The sequence below is a fragment of the Saccopteryx bilineata genome, chromosome 1 (assembly GCF_036850765.1).
Source record: "Saccopteryx bilineata isolate mSacBil1 chromosome 1, mSacBil1_pri_phased_curated, whole genome shotgun sequence".
In the NCBI taxonomy this organism is placed as follows: domain Eukaryota; kingdom Metazoa; phylum Chordata; class Mammalia; order Chiroptera; family Emballonuridae; genus Saccopteryx; species Saccopteryx bilineata.
In genome coordinates, this window is record NC_089490.1 from 400,343,487 (window position 1) to 400,365,654 (window position 22,168).

The following is a 22,168-nucleotide window of genomic DNA, read 5'->3' on the forward strand; positions in this document are numbered from 1 at the left end:
GTATTCGTGCCGTCAGCTTTTCCTTTTCCGGGTCCTAAGTGGGCCCGTCGGGCGCATGCGCTACTGCAGGCTGGCCGCTCGCGGCTCCTTCTTCCGGCCTTCCGCTTGGGCCGGCTCCTGCAGAAACCGGGCGAGTGCGGATCCCAAAGCGAGTGACCTGTGACCCCGGAAGTGGACCTCAGGGTCCCGGGGTTCTCCCCGGTCCGGAGCCGGGGACCCGTCGCCTGAACCTCCGGAGCACCCACTCCACGCCCACCTCTGGATGCCGCCGACGGGTGCCCGGCCCGTGCCCCGCGTCTGCTTGCGGGCTTGGCCTCTCGAAGCAGTTCTGGGCCAAGTGTGGGGGCTCGGACCCCGCCCCTGATGCAGCTCCACCGCCGCGCCCGAGCCTCGCACCGCTGACTGCCCCGGCTGGCCCCGCCCCCTGCCAGCTCCCTCTCACCACCGACCCCTTTTCTCCGCTGGGGGAAGCCATGGCGTGAGCGCGCGGCCAAGCCCCGGGGCCCTCGGGCACCAGTCGGGGCACAGACCGGGGGCCGCCCCCATGAGGGTCCCGGGAGGGGGGCGCGCGCAGCAGCGGCGGGGCCATGGGGTCGCAGGTGTTACAGATCCTGCGCCAGGGGGTGTGGGCCTCGCTCACCGGCGGTTGGTTCTTCGACCCACACCAGAGCACCTTCTCCAACTGCTTCCACCTTTATGTCTGGATCTTCCTGCTCACCTTTCCCTTCTTGCTGTACATGGTGAGACGCTGCCACCACCTACTTCTAACTCCCGCCAGCGAAAGTGAGGGCAGGTGTCACAGAGGGTTGGCAGCCTGGCAGAGATGCGGGACTGTGCCTTAGGTGGTGGGGTGTGGACGGAGGAATCTCCGCAGAGTATGGGATGTGCGGAGGAGGGGCCAGATATTTCCTCTTCTGGTCTGGGTGACCTTGAGCACCTCACATAATTTCTGCAGTTAGAAGACAGAACCCTTGACAGAGTATTTGTACTAGTTTCATTGAGGGGTGACAAATCCTTTTGTGAATGTGTGAGTCCTAGCCCCGACCATCGTGGTAGGTTCGCCCCACGGTGGCAGGGCTATTGAGGGACCTGACTTGCTCTTGCGGGCATCTCCAGGTCCTGCCCCCCAGCCTGATGGTGGCGGGCGTGTACTGCCTTGTGGTGGCTGTTATCTTTACTACTATCAAGACTGTGAACTATCGGCTGCATGCCATGTTCGACCAGGGCGAGATCGTGGAGAAGCGCAACTCTACCATGGGCGAGCAGGAGGAAGAGCCTGCCCAGGGGGACAGCAATCTGCTCAGGTGGGCGTGGCAGGGGCTCTGTTAGGGATTGAGAGTTCTTGGTGCCTGGACCTGAGCATTGGAGGGTGAAGGAGGGGCTTAGGGAACATTCGCTCCCTGCATGGTTGAGTACTTGTTCTCTGGTTGGCCCTGGAATTGTGAGGGAACCCTTGAGAAGAGAGAAGTGGTAGGGATGGCAGAGGAAGTACTATATAAAGAGTAGGTGAGCTCAAAGCTGATGTTCTTTCCCACTACCAGGGACCCTGGAGTGGAGATGACAGTGTTTCGGAAAGTGAGTTCCACCCCCCCAGTACGTTGTAGCTCCCAGCATTCCTTGTTTGGCTTCAACCAAGTCTCGGTGAGTGATCCTAGCCCTCAGCCTCCTGAAAGCCCTCTCCACCATGGGTCTGTCCCGGATCTACTTCCTTCCCTATTGATCCCCTTCCCCCTTTCTCTGTCTGCTCAGGAGTTGCTGCCCCGGATGGAGGACTCTGGGCCTTTCAGAGGTAGGTGGCTGCTGCTCAGGGCTGAAGAAAGTGGTGTGGAATGGGATGGCACGCAGTTCCCCTTGGGTCCTGCTGAGGATGCCTTCGGGGCTGTGATTGTAGACATCAAGGAGCTGGTGCGGGAGCAGGGCAGCAACAACGTGATCGTGACCTCGGCTGATCGAGAGATGCTCAGGCTAAGCTCACAGGAGAAACTGAGTGAGTGGGCATGACGTGGCAGGATTTCAGAGGGGGAACTAGCTATCTTGTCATTGAGTCACCCCAACTTGGCTTCTCTGGTACTCTGTTTTGTTCTGGAGGGTGCCTTCTCAGGGTCCTATGCCAGCTGGGTTCTCAGGGAAAGCAGAGGCCATAGAACTCTTTAGCCACCAGTTCCTTTCACAGTGCCGTTCACTCACATTCTGCCTTCCTTTCTTGTGACAGTTGGAGACCTTCCGCAGACGCCTCCAGGGGCTGCCCCAGACCCCTCTCTCCCCAGCACAGACTCTTCAGAACGTTCTCCTCCGGCTGGAGATGGAGCCCCATGGAGCGGGAGCAGTGTTGCTGACACTCCTATGAGCCCCCTGCTGAAGGGGAGCCTCAGCCAGGAGCTGAGCAAGAGCTTCTTGACCTTGACCCGCCCTGACCGGGCCCTGGTGAGAACCAGCAGTCGACGGGAACAGTGCCGAGTGGGTGGCTACCAGCCCCTGGACCGACGGGGCTCAGGGGAGCCCATGCCCCAGAAAGCCGGCTCCTCAGATTCCTGCTTTAGTGGCACTGACAGGGAGACGTTGAGCAGCTTCAAGAGTGAGAAGACCAACTCAACCCACCTGGACAGCCCCCCTGGTGGGCAAGCTGCTGAAGGCAGTGACACAGACCCACCCTCTGAGGCTGAGCTGCCAGCATCACCAGATGCTGGAGTCCCCTCAGATGACACACTGCGTTCTTTTGACACAGTTATAGGAGCAGGGACGCCGCCAGGCCCTGCTGAGCCACTCCTGGTTGTGCGGCCCAAAGACTTGGCCCTGCTTCAGCCTAGCAAACGGCGGCCGCCCATGCGGAGACACTCGCCCCCTGGCCGTGCGCCTCGGCGGCCCCTGCTGGAAGGCGGGGGCTTCTTTGAGGATGAAGACACCAGCGAGGGCAGCGAACTGAGCCCAGCCTCCAGCCTCCGATCCCAGCGCCGCTATAGTACTGATAGCTCCTCTTCTTCCTGCTACTCCCCTGAGAGCTCCCAGGGTGCAGCAGGGGGTCCTCGGAAGAGAAGAGCCCCCCATGGGGCTGAGGAAGGGACTGCTGTGCCCCCCAAGCGGCCCTATGGGACACAGCGGACGCCTAGTACTGCCAGCGCCAAAACACATGCTCGTGTGCTGAGCATGGACGGGGCGGGGGGTGATGTCCTGAGGGCCCCCCTGGCTGGCTCCAAGGCTGAGTTGGAGGCCCAGGCTGGGGTGGAGCTGGATGCCGGTGAACCCACTGTGCTGTCTGCCGAGGCCCGCCGGGGACTTGCTGCCAACCAGCCTGGTTGGCGGGGGGAGCTACAAGAGGAAGGTGCTGTGGGGGGAGGTAAGTGTTACCTCTGGGGCTGGGGGGAACTATGAGCCAGGGAGGACTTGGGTTTGGCAGGGAGTGGTTGGAGTAGACCTCGTCAGTTTGCTAGCCTGTCTCTGGTGGAAGATGGATGGTAACTCAGCGATTGAGTGGCAGTCCGTCAGAACCCCCCTATCGGCAGGCCTGCAGCAGTTGGAGACGGGCGAGAACTCTCTGGCCCAGGAGGACTTTCAGCATCTCCAGTCGTCATCCTGGGTTAAGGCAGATCCCACTGTCCTTATTTCCCAATGTGAAAAGGGTAGCCTGAGGAGTTAGGTGACCCGACAGCCCAAGAGCCAGGGCATGGTTGGATTAGGCCTGATCTTATCTCCCCCTGGAGCGCCTGTCCCGCCCCTATCCCTGGCTCTGTCTGAGCCACTGTCACTCATGCCCTGGGGTCTTTCTCTGAGCAGCAGCTGAGGAGACTGGCAAGAGGGACCACTCGAGCAATGTGAGGCGGACCCAGGCCATCCGGAGGCGCCACAACGCAGGCAGTAACCCCACTCCTCCAGCATCTGTCATGGGCTCACCCCCTAGGTGAGTGCCTGCCGCCAGGTGGAGGGGGCGGGGCCGGCGGCATCTAGGTGGTGCTCACCCACGGCTGACCCTCTCTAGCAGCCTGCACGAGTCTCAGCGCGGCCGAGCTGCCTCCCATTCCCGGGCACTGACACTGCCCTCTGCCCTGCACTTCGCCTCCTCACTGCTGCTCACTCGGGCCGGAGCCAATGTGCACGAGGCCTGCACTTTTGACGACACCTCGGAGGGGGCTGTGCACTACTTCTACGATGAGAGCGGTGAGCCCCTCCCCGAGTCCTGTGGCCCAGCACCCCTCTCTCTCCAGCGGAGGGTCTTCGTCATCCCCGCTGCAGTGCTTGCAGCCGGGCGTGCACCGCCCTGGTCCTGTGCTGAGCGCATGACCCGCACTGCCTGGCATTAGACTTGCAGTCTCTCTGAGGTGTGGGTATTCTCATCATCCCCATTCTGCTGATGAGGAAACAGAGGCACAGTGTGATGTTACAGGCTGAGTGAGTGATAGAGCGGGCCCCACTCCCAGGGTGGCTGACTGCAGGGCCCAGGCCCTCGGCCAGCAGGCCCTGTCCTCTCCAGCTCTTATCCTCAGCTAGGCTGCCATGCAGAGGGACACGACACAGGGCTCTTCTTCTCTGAAGGACCCTGGTGCCGCATGGGTCAAGCCTTGGTGCTCTTATCCCTGACGTGTTGCTACATATCCCACACCTCTGCACAGGCGTGCGGCGTTCCTATACCTTCGGGCTGGCTGGAGGCGGCTATGAGAACCCTGTAGGACAGCAAGGGGAGCAGGCAGCCAACGGGGCCTGGTGAGTCTCCCAAGTGTGGGCTCTTCTGGGCCTGCAGCTGGTGGGTGGCAGTTTCCGGGAAGTTTTCTCTCCAAGGTGGAGCTGGAGGCCCAGGTGGCGGTGGAGGTGGCTCTGCCTTCTCCTCATATTTCTCTGCTCGTTGGGGTGGGGAGAAGGGGCAGTTCTGAACCTCTAGGAGGAGGGGAAATAGGGAGCAGTGAAGGGCAGGCCTACAGGGATTCCTTGGGTCCCTGACTCCATTACACTTTGAAGCAGGAGCTTTCTAGGCCCTTCCCGGAAGCCTAGTGCCACCTGCCTCCTCTGGACCTCCCTAATCTGAGCAACACACCCTTTTGGGTCCCTAGTAATGGCCTGGTATCAGCCTCAACCCTACCCTGTGCCGGACTCCTTAATGACCCTGACTCACACAGCTATGGTTCCCACAGGGACCGTCACTCACATTCCTCCAGCTTCCACTCAGCTGACGTCCCTGAGGTGGCTGGTGGCCTGAACCTGCTACAGCCGAGGCCCGTGGTTCTGCAAGGCATGCAGGTGCGCCGCGTGCCTCTGGAGATCCCAGAGGTGAGGAGCCGATGGGAAGGACTTGCAGGAGGGGGCAGTGATGGGAGGTGGTCACCAAGCCCTCCCCCAGGTACCAGAAGGGACAAGTCATTGGCCTTTGATGGCTGGCACAGGATCTGAATGGTTCAAGGAGCTGCTTATTCAGCAAATGCGGCTGGAGTATCTTTATTTATTTTTTTGGTGACAGAGACAGAGAGAGTCAGAGAGAGGGACAGACAGACAGGAAGGGAGAGAGTTGAGAAGCATCAATTCTTCATTACAGCACCTTAGTTGTTCATTGATTGCTTTCTTATATGTGCCTTGACCAGGGGGCTACAGCAAACTGAGGGACCCCTTGCTCGAGCCGGCGACCTTGGGCTCAAGCCAGTGAGCTTTTGCTCAAACCGGATGAGCCCGTGCTCAAGCTGATGACCTCAGGGTCTCTAACCTGGGTCCTCTGCATCCCAGTCTGACGCTCTATCCACTGCACTACCGCCTGGTCAGGCAGTATCTTCTTTATTCTAGAGCAGGCATCCCCAAACTACGGCCTGCGGGCCACATGCAGCCCCCTGAGGCCATTTATCCGGCCCCCTGCTGCACTTCCAGAAGGGGCACCTCTTTCATTGGTGGTCAGTGAGAGGAGCACTGTATGTGGCGGCCCTCCAACGGTCTGAGGGACAGTGAACTGGCCCCCTGTGTAAAAAGTTTGGGGACCCCTGTTCTAGAGGGACCCATAGTCAATGGAGATGATGGGTATTAGTAATGATGCCTGCAGCAGGGGGAGTTTAACTTACCAGATGGTGACTGTTGATCGCTGCCCTGGGCACCTGACACATGGGACAACTTGGGGATACTGTCCATGCTTATAATTTCAGCAGTTGTTAACAGTGCCCCCTTTTACTCCTAAAAAGTGTCCTGATTTGGACAGTGATTTGCAGGGTCAGCCTAGTATGGGAAGTACCAAGAATGTATGGAACAGATATTCAGGGTTTAGAGAATAGTGATGGCCTGACCTGTGGTGGCGCAGTGGATAGGGCTTCGACCTGAAACGCTGGGGTCGCTGGTTTGTGACCCCCAGCTTGCCCTGTCAGGGTGCATGCGAGAGGCAGTTACTGCGAGTTGATGCTTCCCGTTTCTCCCCGTCCCCCCTAAAATCAATGAATAAAACCTTAAAATAAACAACAGTAATAAAAGAGGCACACAGCCTTTATCACCCAGAGCAACAGGCTGACCATGAGCATCTGCCAGAAGCCCCCAGTTCCCATACCTGATGTGTATATTCTTAACTTTCATATGGGGTAGCAGTGTTGTCCTTGCATAGCTAACAGCCACCTCCAGAAGGGGGGACTATGTGTATTTGGCTGTCCATTGTCTCTCCAGAGCCTAGCACAGGGCCAATCCCAACGTTACACCCCAAGAGTACTTTTTGAATGAGAGACCCAGGAAGCTCAAAGAGCTTAAGTAGTTCGCCCAGGGACTGACAACACTGATATTAGCACCAGGCCTATCCTCAGGGCTGGTGCTCTGTGTGCGCCAGGATGGGCTTGTCAGAGTGATCCCAATGGCTGTCTGATAAATGGATAACATCCGTGCTGCACCCTGGAGGACAAGGTGGATTTCAGTGAGCCCAGGCAGAGGCAGGAAATGGTACCTGAGTGGGGAAGAGACGCAGGAGCTAGTAACCTGGCAGCCCCGCGAGTCCTTGGCAGCCACTGAGCCATGGCCTGGTAACCTGGAGTGATAAGGAGGCCCTTGCAGTGGAGAGTCAGGGCCGGCCATGGGGCTGCTAGACGGTGGGGACATTCTGTGCTGTAGGACACGGTTGATCAGCCAGTGTGCACTGGGGGCTGAGGGTGGTGAGCGACCATCTAGGGGGCGAGGGGCTGATGGCCCCGGCTGTGGGGACTGCAGTTTGACCTGCTGGACCAGGACTCCCTGCACGAATCCCAGGAGCAGACACTGATGGAGGAGGCGCCCCCCCGTGCCCAGCACAGCTACAAGTACTGGCTTTTTCCTGGCCGCTGGACCTCTGTGCGCTACGAGCGGCTCGCCCTGCTGGCCCTGCTGGACCGGTGAGTGCTTCCCTGGAATGTCCCTAGCCCCTGGCCTTCCAGGCCTTGTGAACATGTGGAGCCTGTCATGGCATCAGAGAACCAAACTCCCGGGGGTCACTGAGGGTGCAGTGAGGGCTGGTGTTTACGATGGGTTTCTTTAGGTTCCTCTGGGGTACAAAGGGATTGCCAAGTGGGTGGTGCTGTAGTCACCCCTTCTCCCCAAAGCTCTGCTCAAAGTGAACTATTCCTTTCCATTCTATTATTATTTGCTGCTGTAGTATGTTAGGGTAAATTGAGTCCAGTACCCTGAAAGAGCTGACAAACCATTTGTCTTCCCATTCCTCAGGGAAAACTGAGGCCCAGGAAGTGAGATAGAAAAGTCAGATAACTTGTCTCTGTGGACGTTTTCAGCCTAGACCTGTTTCCTGGTTTCCTATGTTCTGGGTTCTCAAGGCACTGTGACCACTGCTTGTTGGGCACTGCTTGTGTGCATAGTGTGGGATGCCTGAGCAAGTCCCAGGAGTGGTGGTACCTGGGACCCTTGGGGTTTAGAGGAGGCAAAGATTGGGATGCAAGGTAGTCCCCACAGGTGGCTTCCTGGGACAGGTGAGACCTGGCCACACCTGAGAGGTCACAGGTCAGAGGATGAGGGTTGGCATGGGGACAGGCCCAGATGGGGGCCTTTGTGGCTAAGTTCCACCCCCTCCACACTTGTTGCCTCGGTAGCAGTGAGGAGGTAGCTGTGCCCTGACCCCGCTTTCTCTCCAGGACGCGGGGGCTGCTGGAGAACGTCCTCGGTGTCGGCCTGAGCAGCCTGGTTGCATTCTTGGGCTACCTGTTGCTGCTTAAGGGCTTTTTCACCGACATCTGGGTCTTCCAGTTCTGCCTGGTCATCGCCTCCTGCCAGTATTCACTGCTGAAGGTCAGGCCTGGCTCCTCCCCTACCCCTTCCCAAATGACCCACTTCCCGTGACCCGCCTTGAGAGGGTGAGCTAGCCAGAAAGCAAGTAAGATGTCTAAGATCCCGTGTAGCCAGCCCCCGCCCTACATATGAGAGAACCGAGGCTCAGGACAGTTCAGGATCATTCCCTGGTCATTCACAACAGCCCAGCGCTGGAACCGAGCAGCTCCTGGGCCTCTGACAGCCCTGTGATGCTGACTCTTGTTGCCAGTGTAGCTCCTCTCTCTTCCAGAGTGTCCAGCCTGACGCGGCCTCTCCCATGCACGTGAGTACTAGAGGAGCAGCACCCGGGGCCCAGAGACCAAAGGGGGAGGGCTCGGCTAGCCCCAGGTCCTCCATCTGTCTGCCCCTATCCCGCCAGGCTCTGTCTGGGGTCCAGAGCCAGGCCTGGCGCATGTGAGTATGCAGGTGCACGCATGAGTACACGCGTGCGTACGGGGTGGTCAGCGGGCGAGGCCCACCTCTTCACGTGCCCACTCCCCAGGGCCACAACTGGGTGATCGCGTACAGCCGCCCGGTCTACTTCTGCATCTGCTGCCTGCTCATCTGGCTGCTGGACGCCCTCGGCTCAGCTCAGCCCTTCCCGCCCGTCTCCCTGTACGGCCTCACGCTCTTCTCTGCCTCCTTCTTCTTCTGTGCTCGTGACGTGGCCACCGGTGAGACTGGGCAGGGCTGCAGTGGCATGGGGAGCACGGCCTCAAGGCTGGGCCCAGGGACAGCCAGCAGGCTGACCAGGCCCTTGCTCCCCTCCTCCCAGTGTTCACCTTGTGCTTCCCGTTCGTCTTTCTCCTGGGCCTCCTGCCCCAAGTCAACACCTGCCTCATGTACCTGCTGGAGCAGATAGATATGCATGGCTTTGGGGGGACAGGTATGGTGCCCACAGGTGGCTTCGGGTTGAGGGGCAGGTGTGGGATCCAGGAGGGGCCTATGCATTGGGTCTGGGGCTCTAGAGCCTTCTACCACAGCAACACCATGAGTCCTGATAGCCCCTCCCCACTCCTCCCTGAGAATGGAGAAGCGCTGCGGGCCTCTCAGGGCTGGGAGAGCAGGGAACATCGGGCTGGGGGGGGGGTCCCAGGGAGGTTTGCCGGGGGGGGGGGGATGCGAGCAGTAGGAGGAGGGCTTTAGCTATTGCTCCATACCTTGCAGCCGCCACCAGCCCACTCACTGCGGTCTTCAGCCTCTCCCGCAGCCTCCTGGCTGCTGCCCTGCTTTATGGCTTCTGCCTGGGGGCCATCAAGGTAGGAATGATCTGTGGGTTGGTGAGAGCCAGGGTTTTGTTGGGACAGGGCTATGAATTGGGCTTAGCTCAGCAATGGCTTCTCCCATTGGGGTGGAGGGCAGCACCCCCTCACCCGACCCCCAACCTCCCTTGGTCCCTATGCCTACCCTCACACCCCCTGACCAGCATGGGTTCTCTCTCCAGGCTCCTTGGCCGGAGCAGCACGTGCCAGTCCTCTTCTCAGTCTTCTGTGGCCTCCTGGTGGCATTGTCCTACCATCTGAGCCGGCAGAGCAGTGACCCCACTGTGCTCTGGTGAGTGCCTGCATGTGCCTATGTATGTGTACCCACATGTGTGTGTGTGTGTCTTTGCATGGCAGGGGCTGGGGGTCTGTGGGTATGTGCACGTGCCTGTCACCAACTGACCCTGGGGCCTTTGGGAGGAGGGGGTGGTTTCTCCAGACTCGGGCACCCGACTCTTCTCCCCCACCCCAGGTCCCTGATCCGGAGCAAGCTCTTCCCTGAGCTGGAGGAGCGGAGTTTGGAGACAGCCCGGGCTGAGCCCCCAGACCCACTGCCAGAGAAGATGCGCCAGTCGGTGGTGAGGGGTTGAAGTGTGGGGCTCAAGGATTCGGGTAGGGGGCTGAGAGGGTGAGTGGTCAGCCACTGGGTGGCAGGCACCCAAACTGGTTTTCCTGGTCCTGCAGCGAGAGGTCCTGCACTCTGACCTGGTGATGTGTGTAGTGATCGCCGTGCTAACCTTTGCCATCAGTGCCAGCACTGTCTTCATTGCCCTGAAGGTTCGTCTGGACGGGCCCCACCCCTATCCCCCTTGGTCCTTGCAGGAGCCTGTGTGACCTAAGGGCCCTGGGCAGCTGCAGCCTCATGTCCCCTCAGCGCAGGCCCTCTGTGGCCCCTTGCCCTGCTCTCTTAGCTTAGCCTCTGGCCTCTCCCTCTTGCAGTCGGTGCTGGGGTTCGTTTTGTACGCACTGGCTGGGGCCGTGGGCTTCTTCACACATTACCTGCTGCCACAACTCCGCAAACAGCTGCCCTGGTTCTGCCTGTCGCAGCCCGTGCTGAGGCCGCTGGAGTACAGCCAGTACGAAGTGCGTGGTAAGTGCCTGCCCCGAGCTCCTGGCTGACCACAGTGTGGCCCTCCCCGGTCAGAGAACCAGTGAGGGCAGCCTCTGCTTGTGCCGCCGTGGCTGCTTCACTGCCCTCTGTGCCCTCTCCTGCCTGCTAGGCCCCAGCTTGGCCCCTGCCTCGCTCTCACCCTGTTTGCTCTGCCCTTTTCTGCTTACCATGTGTTCTCCAAGGAGATGGAAGAATTCCAGGGCCTTAAAGGGATCTCTTGTCCAGAATTACAAACTGGTTACCAGTGGACTAAATCTGCCTGGAGCATATTTTCACTTGGGTGATGCAACAAACACACCCTTGAGCCTGAATTTAAACATCTGGATTTGCTATACAAAGGTCTACATGTCTTTTTATTTTATTTTACTTTTTTAAAGACTATTCATTGATTTTACAGAGCGGGGTGGTGGACGAGAAGTAGTTGATTCACTCTAGCTGTTCATTGGCTGCTTGTTGTATGTGCCTTGACTGGGCAAGCCCAGGGCCTTGAACCAGCAACCTCAGTGCTCCAGGTCGGAGCTCTATCCCTGCTCCACCACAGGCCAGGCGTACATGCCCTTTTATTAGACGAACAAAAAAATAGAATGAAAGATTTAGCATACTGGGCCAGCATTCCATGTGGCTATAGTTAGCTCAAGCCAAGTGGCAGTTGCTTCTTCAGAAGGGCCCTACAGCTCTGGGTCACTGTGTACTTGGCCTCACCCAGCCTGCCCTAGCTGCAGTGCGCATCCGGGAGGTCCTTGTCGAACCTTAGAGCACCTTCCCTAAGCCTTTAATGTGCCCTGCCTGGTCCTCCTTACCTTCATTTCAGTGCCAAAGATCACCCCTCACTCAGAGTCTCTAGGGACCTGAACACCACATCCTGTGGTCTGGCCTCCCTGCAGGTTTCCTCCGATGGCACACCTGTCCTGGCCCTGCAGCGGGATGGAAGTACAGAGGGTCAGGTGCTGGCCAATAGTCCCACCTTGTGTTGCAGGCGCTGCCCAGGTGATGTGGTTTGAGAAGCTGTACGCTGGCCTGCAGTGTGTGGAGAGGTACCTCATTTACCCTGCGGTGGTGCTCAACGCCCTCACAGTGGACGCCCACACTGTCGTCAGCCACCCGGACAAGTTCTGCCTCTAGTGAGGATCACCCCACCACCCTTCCATCTACATTCCCGTTGTGACACATGGGGAAACTGAGGCCCAGAGAGGAAATGAGATCTGCCTTAATTGCTCAGCAAGCTAAAGTAGGACCCCAGCTACTGACACATTTTCTAGTTGCCTCTTTGAAAGCAGATGTGTCTCCTAAATGTGTCTAAGGGGGGGTGGCCCTTTAGAGGGCACAGACTGGGCCAGTCCAGCAGAGACCAGGCACCACAGCCACTGTTCCCCGGGCTTCCAGAAGGCCCCTGACACCTGCCCCTCATCCCTAGCTGCCGGGCGCTGCTGATGACCGTGGCCGGCCTGAAGCTGCTGCGTTCGGCCTTCTGCTGTCCGCCCCAGCAGTATCTGACCTTGGCTTTCACGGTCCTGCTCTTCCATTTCGACTACCCGCGCCTCTCCCAGGGCTTTCTGCTAGACTACTTCCTCATGTCCCTGCTCTGCAGCAAGGTGAGCTGCTGGCCACATCACAGACCTTGCACTGCGCATCAGAAGCAGAATTCTGCTTCGGTCGGGGTCTGGGGCAGTGACTTCCCAGGGGCCTGTGCCCCTCAGAGCTGCTGTTCCACGTCAGCCCCACTGCGGGCCTTCGCAGGAATTCTTGAGGGGCAGAGGGGAAGCTGCAGTCTAAAGAGTGACTTGTCTCAGCCCCCCAGAGAATTGATGGCCATCTGGGATTTGAATCCGTGTCTTGCTGACTTCACAGCATTTTTCTGAATCACGATACTTGACCACCTTTCTTGTAAGCATTAGATAGGTTTTTGCCTCGTCCTGTGGACACCAGCCTCTGAGCTCTGCCCCTTTGCCAGCTGTGGCCCTGAAGCCCAGTTAAGGCCTGGATGTACATACACTTCTCTGCCAGGCTGCAGGGTTCCCCCGTCGGGTTGGGAGGGGTGGGTCACTGAATGAAGGGCCGTTCCCTGGCACCGGACTGGGACCTGTAGTGGGACTGCAGGTTAGGCCTGAGTCTTTTTCTCACTCACATGGGCATTCTTGTCCAGTTCTCTGGTCTGGCCTAGGATGGTGGAGAGCCATACTGTGTCCGCTCTGAGGGCAGGGCTTGTGACCCTGCCTTGACTTTTGGTACCATAGTTGAGGCCCAGTCTCATCCCTGACTGAGAGGCACAGCCTGAGCAAGTTATTTTCTTGTTTGCCTTCTCTGAACCTCAGCTTTCCCATCTATAAAGTGGGATAGCAGTGGAAAGTGCCTCGGGTGGTTGCATGAGTTAAATGGCTAATGCCCCCTTAGAGTGGCTGCTTTGTCGGTGATTGCTAATGGTAATGAGGACCTTGAGCCAGGTCCAGAAAGGGCTGGGAGTAAGCCTGAGATGGACTCCCTTATGGGGCGGCAGCCCTGGGGCTCTGAGCAGGCACTCAGTGGGCCCACCTCTGAGTGACCTCACAGCCCTTACTCTCTCTCCCTCTGGCCGCCAGCTGTGGGACCTGCTGTACAAGCTGCGGTTCGTGCTGACCTACATTGCGCCCTGGCAGATCACATGGGGCTCGGCTTTCCACGCCTTTGCCCAGCCCTTCGCCGTGCCACGTACCCGGCCTACTGCGTGCTGCCAGTGTGGGGGTGTGCAGAGGGTTGTGGCTTAGAATGGGGGGCCCATGGTGGGCTGTGGGGGGAGGGTCCCTTGTCCTGGCCGCCTCCTTGACTCGTGCCCAGACTCTGCCATGCTGTTCGTTCAAGCCCTGCTCTCCGCACTCTTCTCCACGCCGCTCAACCCCCTGCTGGGCAGTGCCGTCTTTATCATGTCCTATGCACGGCCCCTGAAGTTCTGGGAGCGCGACTACAAGTAAGTCTCCTGTGGGGGGAGGAGTGGGGAGCCCAGGCCGGATGGGGTGCAGGGGGTGCTGCAACGGGGCTGATGCCTCGGAACAGTGGGCTGCAGGTGGTTGATCCAGTGAGGGCAAAACACGGGCCAGGTCAAGGCCTCGGGTTCACACCCTCAGCTTCCTGGCTGTTTGGTCGCAGGTGAGTCCCCTTCTGCCCCTGAATCTCAGCCTCCTTCTGTATAATGGGGCTGTGGTGGCATCCACTCGGAGCTTGGGGCTGTGGGCTCAGGGAGGACATGATGGTGGGCCGGTGGGAATCGTTTTCTGAACTCTTAGCAGCCTTGTCCTCTGGGCCAACCACAATGTTGTTGCTTTTTCTCTGAACAGCACTAAACGTGTGGATCATTCCAACACCCGCCTGGTCACACAGCTGGACCGGAACCCTGGTCTGTACCCAGTCGTTGAGGGGGTCTTTCAGGTGGGGCCTCCTGCAAAGGGAGCCTCACTTGTTACTTTGTCCACTTGTCTGTCTGTCCTGGGTCACAGGCGCTGATGACAACAACCTCAACTCCATCTTCTATGAGCACTTGACACGCTCGCTGCAGCACACGTTGTGTGGGGACCTGGTGCTGGGCCGCTGGGGCAACTATGGCCCCGGTGACTGCTTCGTCCTGGCCTCCGACTACCTCAACGCCTTGGTGCACCTCATTGAGGTTGGCAATGGCCTTGTCACCTTCCAGCTGCGTGGCCTTGAGTTTCGGGGTGAGTCTCTAGGCCTGGGCCGGACTCAGGGTGCTGTTTCTTAGTGTGTTTGCCAGGTGACCTTGAACGAGGCACTCTTCCTCCCTGGACCTGGGTTGGCCAGTCTGAGCAGTCAGGTGGCAGGGTCTCCTTTGGCCAGGCTCTGGCCCTGCGCTGACTTTGGGCCTGTAGTGACTGAACAGGCTGGCGTGGCGAAAGCTTGGGCCTGGGACTCTGAGTGCTCCTGCCGGCTCACACTGGCCTGCTCTGTGGTCTCGGTCTTGGCCCAGGTAGGGTGTCATCCTCACTCCTGGTGAGTGAACTCGCTCTTTGTTCACAGTAACACACTTCAGAAGAGACCCCCAGGGGTGCACAGGGTTCTCAGCACAGCCCACAGCACCGTGAACCTGAGCATGTCACTTCTCTTTGAGCCGCAGTGTTTGTCTCTGTAAACGAGAGACCTGAGTCCTGTTCCCTCCACTCCCACCCTGGGTGGCTGCTGGGAGTCAGGAGGAGAAAGGGGCTCATTTGTTAATTTTCTCACATATTTTCCAGCCCTGCGGGGAGGGGAATGGTACAGGCCTCTGATGCCAGGTCTGGGCACATGCTGGGGAAGATGTAGGAAGGGATGTCTGATGCCCACTGACCGGGCACCCCTCCTCCACAGGTACGTACTGCCAGCAGCGCGAGGTGGAGGCCATCACGGAGGGTGTGGAGGAGGATGAGGGCTGCTGCTGCTGTGAGCCTGGCCACCTGCCACGGGTCCTGTCCTTCAATGCTGCCTTTGGGCAGCGCTGGCTGGCCTGGGAGGTGACGGCCAGCAAGTACGTGCTGGAGGGTTACAGCATCAGTGACAACAACGCAGCCTCCATGCTGCAGGTCTTTGACCTCCGCAAGATTCTCATCACCTACTATGTCAAGGTATGGCGGCGGCCTGGCACAGCGGGGTCCCGCTCGGGAGTCCTCACTGACCATGTGCACCCTGACTACCGTCTTCTGGGTTGTTGGGGGCCTATTTTGCCCAAGGGAAGCAGAGGCCTCAGGAGTTTAAGCACCCACCTTCAGAAGGCCCACCTAGGGCCATGAGTATGGAGGGCAGGTAGGCAGCACATGCAGAGGTCCCCACACACAGCTGCGGGCCCGAGAGGGCAGGTGCTGAGGCCAGCCTTCAGAGCGTCAGTCCCCCTGCTCCATGTCCCCCTAGGACAGTGACAGTACTGCTAACGGTCATAGGAGCAGCTGCCAGGCGGTGGTTACCTTACCAGGCACATCTCCTGAGCTGAGGGAAGCCCAGCACATCCTCCAGGACCAATCCCTGTCTCGGATGTGAAGTTGGCTTTCAGAGGGGAAAGATTTGCCTGAGGCCCCAATATCAGGAGAAAGGGGCAGCGCCAGGCTTAGACCCTGGGCCTCATTGTCAGCTTGTGCTCCAAGGCCAGCCTAAGGGTCTTGGGGCAGTAGGGGTTGTGAGGATCACAATGTGGGTCTAGGAGGAACTAGGTTCTGGGAAGCATGGGATGTCACCTCCCCGACAGGCCTCAGTTTACCCTTTAAAAAAGAAGTTGGTATCATTGTAGTTCTGTAGGCTGTCAGGAACTGTGAGGCTTTGTGGCCCATGGAATAAGGGCACTTGAGGGAGTGGGGCTGGTAGTCACAGTCCAGGTCCCCTCGTGCTCACTTAGTATGTGCCCTAGGGGTCCCTGCCAGGGCCTGGAGAGGTGACCTGCTGGGACTCAGGTGAGCCTGCCTGTCCGAGCTTCTCTAGAGCAGTGCTATGCATCCCCCAGCTGTCCGCTTGCTTCCAGAAGACACCCCATCAGTCACACATAAGAGCTGTAACTTCACTGTCGTTCTTCCATCCACTCACCCCTCCTGGGGATGGGTCTGTAAGCTGCTCATCCCTCACCTGGACCAAGGAAGCAGCCATAGTCCAGATAGGGACATGCCCAGCTCCAGATTCCCCAGGAGTCACAGTTCTGGCTCCCTTCCCTTCCCGTCACAAGAGGGAACATGCCCAGATTGCCCTGCTGCCTCCCCTGAGCCCTGTCCAAAGCCAGCAAAGCCTTCTTAGAGCTGTGCACTGTGTACCCATACAAGCCTGTGGCAGACTGAGAGGACCGGAGCCACTGGAGGGGCCTGGACGACCTGGGGGAGGCTCTGCTGAGGATGCGGTGGGGCTGTAGTTTGGAAAGACGGTTGCAGCTGTTGAGAGCAGGGCCTGGGGCAGCAGGAGTGCAGGCCCGCAGGCCTGGGCGCTTCCGAGACGTGTCCTGTGCAGCCTGTTGGGGTGGCAGCCCAGGCGAAGCCCGTCCTGTGCCACTTTGGTCCCCTTCAGCGCCTCCTCCCACACCTCACCCTGCCCTGGGAGTCACTGAGTGCCGCTGGGTGAGACACTCGATCCAAACCCTGCTGCCACGCAGATGCTGGCCCCACACAGCCCATAGCCAAACGCTGGGCTCCTCAACATTTCCAAGCCCAGGCATCTTTGCTAATCCTGTTTGATTCTTTCAGCTGATGTTATTGGCCCCTTTATACTTGAGAAAACTGAGGCTCCCAGACCAACTCTTCAGAAATGCTCGCAGATGGGGGCTATGGCAGCTGAGAACCCTTCCGAGGGCTGGCTCCCAGGATAGCTGAAGTTTCACAAAGCACATTGCCGCTGGTGGAAGTTAATGGAGCACTTCCTATGTGCCAGGCCAGCTCCTCCCTACACTCAATCAGGAGCTGGCCTGCAGGGGGGCCCAAAGCGACCCCATAGCCATCCTTCCCCTGCTTACCCCATTAGGCTCCTGGTGCCCCTTCCTCTTGTTAAGGGGGTAACCCAGTCCAAAGCCAAGGTGATCCTGGGGCTGTTTCCATTTCAGCTGCCATATTGGAAACTGATGAGACTCCACCCACAGCCATGGCCTCTAGGTGGCGTCCTCCAGGGAGCTGTGGGATATTTGAGGCCCTTGGCTTTTTCCAGCTTGTACTGTGGTCATTTGACCTAGGTAGGCTCTTGGCCTCCATATGCCCCACCAGAGCCCCCTTGCTGGACACCCCTACTGCTTGGGTACCCTCCATTCACAGCCAGCTGTACCACCCTCCCGCCCTGGACTTCCCACCCTTCACCCAGACAGAAGGCCAGCCCCAGTGGCTCCATCCCAGGGCAGCACCTGGGTTCCCAGTCATCTCACTGGTCGTCAACTGCCAGCCTCACTGCCCATCCACCCTGGCTGTGCCAGCGGCCTGCCTACCTTCCAAAAGCTTTTCTCCATTTGCCCAAACTCCTGCTTAGAAACCAGCAGTCTAAGAGGCTCAGTGGCCCCCGACTTTGGGAACAGAATTCCTGTTTTCTGAGGGTAGGCCCTGTGGCTCCTATACTTCAGCTGCCTAAAGGACTCCAGGCCCCAGGCCCCTCTGCGCTGCGGGCAGCCCCACTACCTCAGCCTGCCCTTCCCAGGCCTCTGAGATCTGCATCCCATGGCATCGTCTGGGGATTCCAGTTCTGGCTCAGTCTGACCTGCTGTGTAAATTTAGGCAGGTCTGTGGTCTTAGCCTATTCCCTTATAAATGGGGCATGTTCTGAGGCAAGCATGCAAGCATTTGTCACAGTGTAGAACTCTCCAGGGGATGCTCTGTAAGGAGGGTGCTTCCTGTCCACATTCTCACTCCTCTCCGGCCTGGGGGAGAGGAGCAGACTTGCCCGAGTGGCTTCAGGGAGCTGAGATGGAACACTGGGTGAGTGTCCTAGCAGCAGACATCAGCTCAGTGTAAGGGAGAGCCCCCCCCCTTTTTTTCCGCATGCGCCCGACCGGGATCCACCCGGCACGCCCACCAGGGGGCGATTCTCTGCCCCTCCGGGGCGTCGCTCTTTTGTGACCAGAGCCACTCCAGCGCCTGGGGCAGAGGCCAAGGAGCCATCCCCAGTGCCCGGGCCATATTTGCTCCATTGGAGCCTCGCTGCGAGAAGGGAAGAGAGAGACAGAGAGGAAGGAGAGGGAGAGGGGTGGAGAAGCAGATGGGCGCCTCTCCTGTGTGCCCTGGCCGGGAATCGAACCCGGGACCCCTGCACGCCAGGCCGATGCTCCACCACTGGGCCAACCGGCCAGGGTGGGAGAGCCCCCTTTATCCCGACACTTCCTCCTGCGTTGGCCAGGCTAAGGCACTGCTCCTCACTGGCTCGGCCCTGCTGCCTGCTCGCCCTCTCTTCTCAGAGCATCATCTACTACGTGAGCCGCTCACCAAAGCTGGAGGCGTGGCTGAGCCACGAGGGCATCTCGGGGGCCCTGCAGCCTGTTCGGGCGCCTGGCTATGCTGACTCGGACCCCACCTTCTCCCTGAGTGTGGATGAGGACTATGACCTTCGCCTCTCCGGCCTCTCGCTGCCCTCCTTCTGTGCGGTGCACCTTGAATGGATCCAGTACTGCGCCTCCCGGCGCAGCCAGGTCTGGCCGCTGCCACCTCGGTCTGCCTTCTCCCCTCCCTGGGTGGCTTCCTCTCACCTTCAGCCCCCCACAGCCTGGGCCCCACCCCCAAGTTCCCTGTCCCAGGTCTGAGCTGGGCTCTGGGGACGGGGGGTCCTTGTGCCACAGCCCGTGGATCAGGATTGGAATTCACCGCTGGTCACTCTGTGTTTTGGCCTGTGTGTGCTGGGCCGCCGGGCCCTGGGGACAGCCTCGCATAGCATGTCTGCCAGGTGAGTGCCCACAGGTCCAGCTGGGCCTACTGCTCACCCTTCCGCCCTATCCATGAAGAGTTCCAGGCCAGAGTCCCCCAGAAATTACCTCGGTTCTTTCTTTGGTGTGGCTCTCTCATGGGCAAGGCACCTCCTAGTTGCGACATTGTCTGCCCCTTCTCGGCCTGTGAGGGACCTGGAGTAGACAAACATTGTCAAGGTGGGGAAACAGGCCCAGCATGAAAAAGGGTCTTGACTCAGACCACTGCATGTGGATGGAGCCAGAACTCAGGAACCTTGACGCTCACGCCCCTGCTTCCCTTCCAGCCTGGAGCCCTTCCTCTACGGCCTGCATGCCCTGTTCAAGGGGGACTTCCGCATCACATCCCCACGGGACGAGTGGGTCTTTGCTGATATGGACCTGCTTCATCGTGTGGTGGCGCCTGGGGTTCGCATGGCCCTCAAGCTTCACCAGGTGGGGAGGCGTGCCCAGACAGCGGGCAGGTAGGAGGTGAAGCCTCTCGCTGGCAGGGCCCTGACTCCAGCCCCTGGCCCCCACAGGACCACTTCACGTCGCCAGATGAGTACGAGGAGCCTGCCGCCCTGTACGATGCCATCGCAGCCAACGAGGAGCGGCTGGTCATCTCCCACGAGGGCGACCCGGCCTGGCGCAGCGCCATCCTCAGCAACACGCCCTCACTGCTGGCGCTGCGCCATGTCCTGGATGACGCCTCTGACGAGTACAAGATCATCATGCTCAACCGGCGTCACCTGAGCTTCCGAGTCATCAAGGTGGGGAGAGCCCGCCCGCCTGCCCCAGCCCCCACCCCGGTGCCGGCCCCCTGACCAGTGCGTGTGGGCCACCTGCAGGTGAACCGAGAGTGTGTGCGTGGCCTGTGGGCCGGGCAGCAGCAGGAGTTGGTGTTCCTGCGCAACCGTAACCCAGAGCGGGGCAGTATCCAGAACGCCAAGCAGGCGCTCCGCAACATGATCAATTCCTCCTGTGACCAGCCGCTCGGCTACCCCATCTACGTGTCACCCCTCACCACCTCACTGGCTGGCAGCCACCCCCAGCTGCGGGCACTGTGGGGTGGCCCCATCAGCCTGGGCGCCATTGCCCGCTGGCTTCTGCACAGCTGGGAGAGGTGAGCCCTCACTGCTGCCCCAGCCTGGGAGGCTGGGTTCAGGGAGCAGAAAGCTGAGGCTCAGAGAGATGAAGTCACTCCCTCCAAGGTTTCAGTGAGGAAGCGCTGGCACCAGCATGGAGCCCTGAGAGCGGACCCCTCCCAGAGCTGACCCAGCTCCACCCCATCCTGCAGCTGAAGGTGGTCTTTAGCCTTAAGAGCTGTTGATAATGCCTTCCTGAAAAGATCCTATAAAATAAATGGCAAAATCTCTTAGAGACAGCACTTCAGGGCTCAAGGATGTTAGGTGACTTGTCCTGGGACTGAACTTCTGTTTGTGAGGTCTCTGGCCATCCCACCAAACTCTTTGCCTCCCCCTTCCCCAGGCTTCATAAGGGCTGTGGTGCTGGTTGCAATAGTGGTGGGAACGTGGATGACTCGGACTGTGGTGGAGGCAGTGGCCTGACTTCCCTCAACAATAACCCCCCACTGGCACATGCCACACCTGAGAACACAGCAGGTGAGCCCGCGGGCAGGGTTGAACCAGTAGGCGAGGAAAACAGCCTAGCTGATGTCTGTCATCTTATCTGTCTCCCACAGGCAGTGGCGACCAGTCTCTCCCACCAGGCACTGGCTGGGGCCCAAGGCCCTCCCTTAGCAGTTCTGGTGATGGGCGCCCCCCGTCTTTGCCGCAGTGGCCGCCCCCTCGGCTCCCTGGACTCCCCCCTGCTTCACCGGCTTCCGCTGAGGGTCCCCGGCCCTCAAGGGCGCCTGGGCCTGGTCTCCTCTGTTCTGAGGGTCCCAGTGGAAAGTGGAGCCTTGGGGGTCGGAAGGGACTGGGGGGATCTGAGGGGGAGCCAGCCTCAGGGAGCCCCAAAGGAGGCACCCCCAAATCTCAGGTAAGGGTCTTGTGGAAAGGGAGGGTCCTATGCAGCTCAGGTTTGCTCTCCCACCAATCTGTCTCCCTTCCCCCAGGTGCCCCTAGACCTCAGCCTCAGCCTGGACATCAGCACCAATACCTCAGCCCCCAGAGCAGCCCAGGACACTCCTGGCTTGGACAGCAGTGCTCCTGAGAGTGACACCCCCACAGAGGCCCCGGGTGACTGGCCTGCCCCTGCTGAGGAACGCGAGAGCCCAGCCGCCCAGCCCCTTCTGGACCATCAGTACTGAATGGCCCACTCTCTTCTGGATCACAGCAGGATTCAGTAACTTGGACCCTGGCCTCTGGCCCTCTCTGATGGACCACAGAACTGAGTGTCTTTGGCTTCCACATCTAAACCCTGACCTCTGGCTGCCTTAGCCAGAACACCAGAACTGAGTGGCCCAGATCTCTTACCTTGACCCCTGATCTCATCCCTAGTCCAGGGCCTGGACTCCCCAAACTGAAGCAGGCAGCCTCCCAGTGAGGCCCTAAGAGCCAAACCCATGGGCTGGTCCCGCTTCAAGCCCGTGGCCAGGACTGACTTGGCCTCTGGGCCTGCACTGCCTGCAGGGGCAGCCCCTTGGCCTGGGCCTGGGCTGAAATGTGGGAAGGGTGTTTTATTTCTTTTTTTTTTTTTTTTTTCTGTGCTTCAGAGACACCAGAATTAATAACACTATTTTTGATTTTGGTTGGTGGTTTCCACTTGTATCAGGGAATGTTTGGGTGGAGGGTAGAGGAGGTGGCCAGGTCAGAGTGGATGAGCACAGAGAACAGGATAAAGGGTATGATGTTAGGTTATATGGGGGTCAAGCAGACCAAGGTGGGCTTCACATAGGCCTGGGTCCCCTTCCTCATAAGCCTGTTCTTCTAAGCCTTGATCTGAATTTCATTTTGTTCAATTTCTCATCTCTAATACTCGAAGATTTTCAGCTCCAGTGGCTGGCTCCTACAATTACCAGCCTTGGCCTTGGCCAAGACCTTTCTCTGAACTCAATTTCTCTAGTTATAAAGGTGACACTTGGATGTTTTAAGAATAAATGAGCCTGCCTGACCAGGTGGTGGTGCAGTGGATAGAGCATCGGACTGGGATGCGGAGGACCCAGGTTCGAGACCCCGAGGTCGCCAGCTTAAGCGCGGGCTCATCTGTTTTGAGCAAAGCTCACCAGCTTGGACCCAAGGTCACTGGCTCAAGCAAGGG

At 59.1% G+C, this 22,168-nt stretch overlaps 1 protein-coding gene across 5 annotated transcripts; it reads left to right on the forward strand.

Annotated features, from left to right (window-relative positions):
- Nucleotides 1-44: 44 nt before the first annotated feature.
- Nucleotides 45-21,658, forward strand: PCNX3 (pecanex 3). 5 transcript variants are annotated; one of them, XM_066252045.1, is made up of 35 exons: nucleotides 46-740; nucleotides 1,117-1,304; nucleotides 1,542-1,641; nucleotides 1,750-1,789; nucleotides 1,892-1,987; nucleotides 2,213-3,334; nucleotides 3,772-3,895; nucleotides 3,974-4,152; nucleotides 4,605-4,695; nucleotides 5,121-5,256; nucleotides 7,147-7,307; nucleotides 8,058-8,211; nucleotides 8,483-8,515; nucleotides 8,735-8,906; nucleotides 9,008-9,118; nucleotides 9,400-9,491; nucleotides 9,677-9,786; nucleotides 9,967-10,072; nucleotides 10,179-10,271; nucleotides 10,434-10,584; nucleotides 11,582-11,726; nucleotides 12,020-12,197; nucleotides 13,182-13,290; nucleotides 13,417-13,546; nucleotides 13,914-13,972; nucleotides 14,073-14,288; nucleotides 14,935-15,188; nucleotides 18,464-18,694; nucleotides 18,842-18,945; nucleotides 19,252-19,399; nucleotides 19,486-19,716; nucleotides 19,795-20,069; nucleotides 20,435-20,568; nucleotides 20,649-20,947; nucleotides 21,024-21,658. In XM_066252045.1, exons 1-35 carry the CDS (start codon nucleotides 588-590, stop codon nucleotides 21,216-21,218), a joined length of 6,120 nt encoding a protein of 2,039 aa, XP_066108142.1. In that variant the 5' UTR covers nucleotides 46-587; the 3' UTR covers nucleotides 21,219-21,658. The 5 variants fall into 5 exon arrangements, with proteins under 5 accessions (XP_066108141.1, XP_066108142.1, XP_066108144.1 ...); XM_066252047.1 differs by having other exon boundaries at nucleotides 7,165-7,307; XM_066252048.1 differs by having other exon boundaries at nucleotides 7,186-7,307.
- Nucleotides 21,659-22,168: the final 510 nt, after the last annotated feature.

Bases quoted from the DNA above. Each gene is read 5' to 3' on its own strand.
- PCNX3 (XM_066252044.1), top strand. From the start codon at position 588: ATGGGGTCGCAGGTGTTACAGATCCTGCGCCAGGGGGTGTGGGCCTCG. The intron at 741-1,116 runs GTGAGACGCTGC...GGGCATCTCCAG, and splicing joins TTCCCTTCTTGCTGTACATG to GTCCTGCCCCCCAGCCTGAT. The intron at 9,119-9,399 runs GTATGGTGCCCA...CATACCTTGCAG, and splicing joins GCATGGCTTTGGGGGGACAG to CCGCCACCAGCCCACTCACT.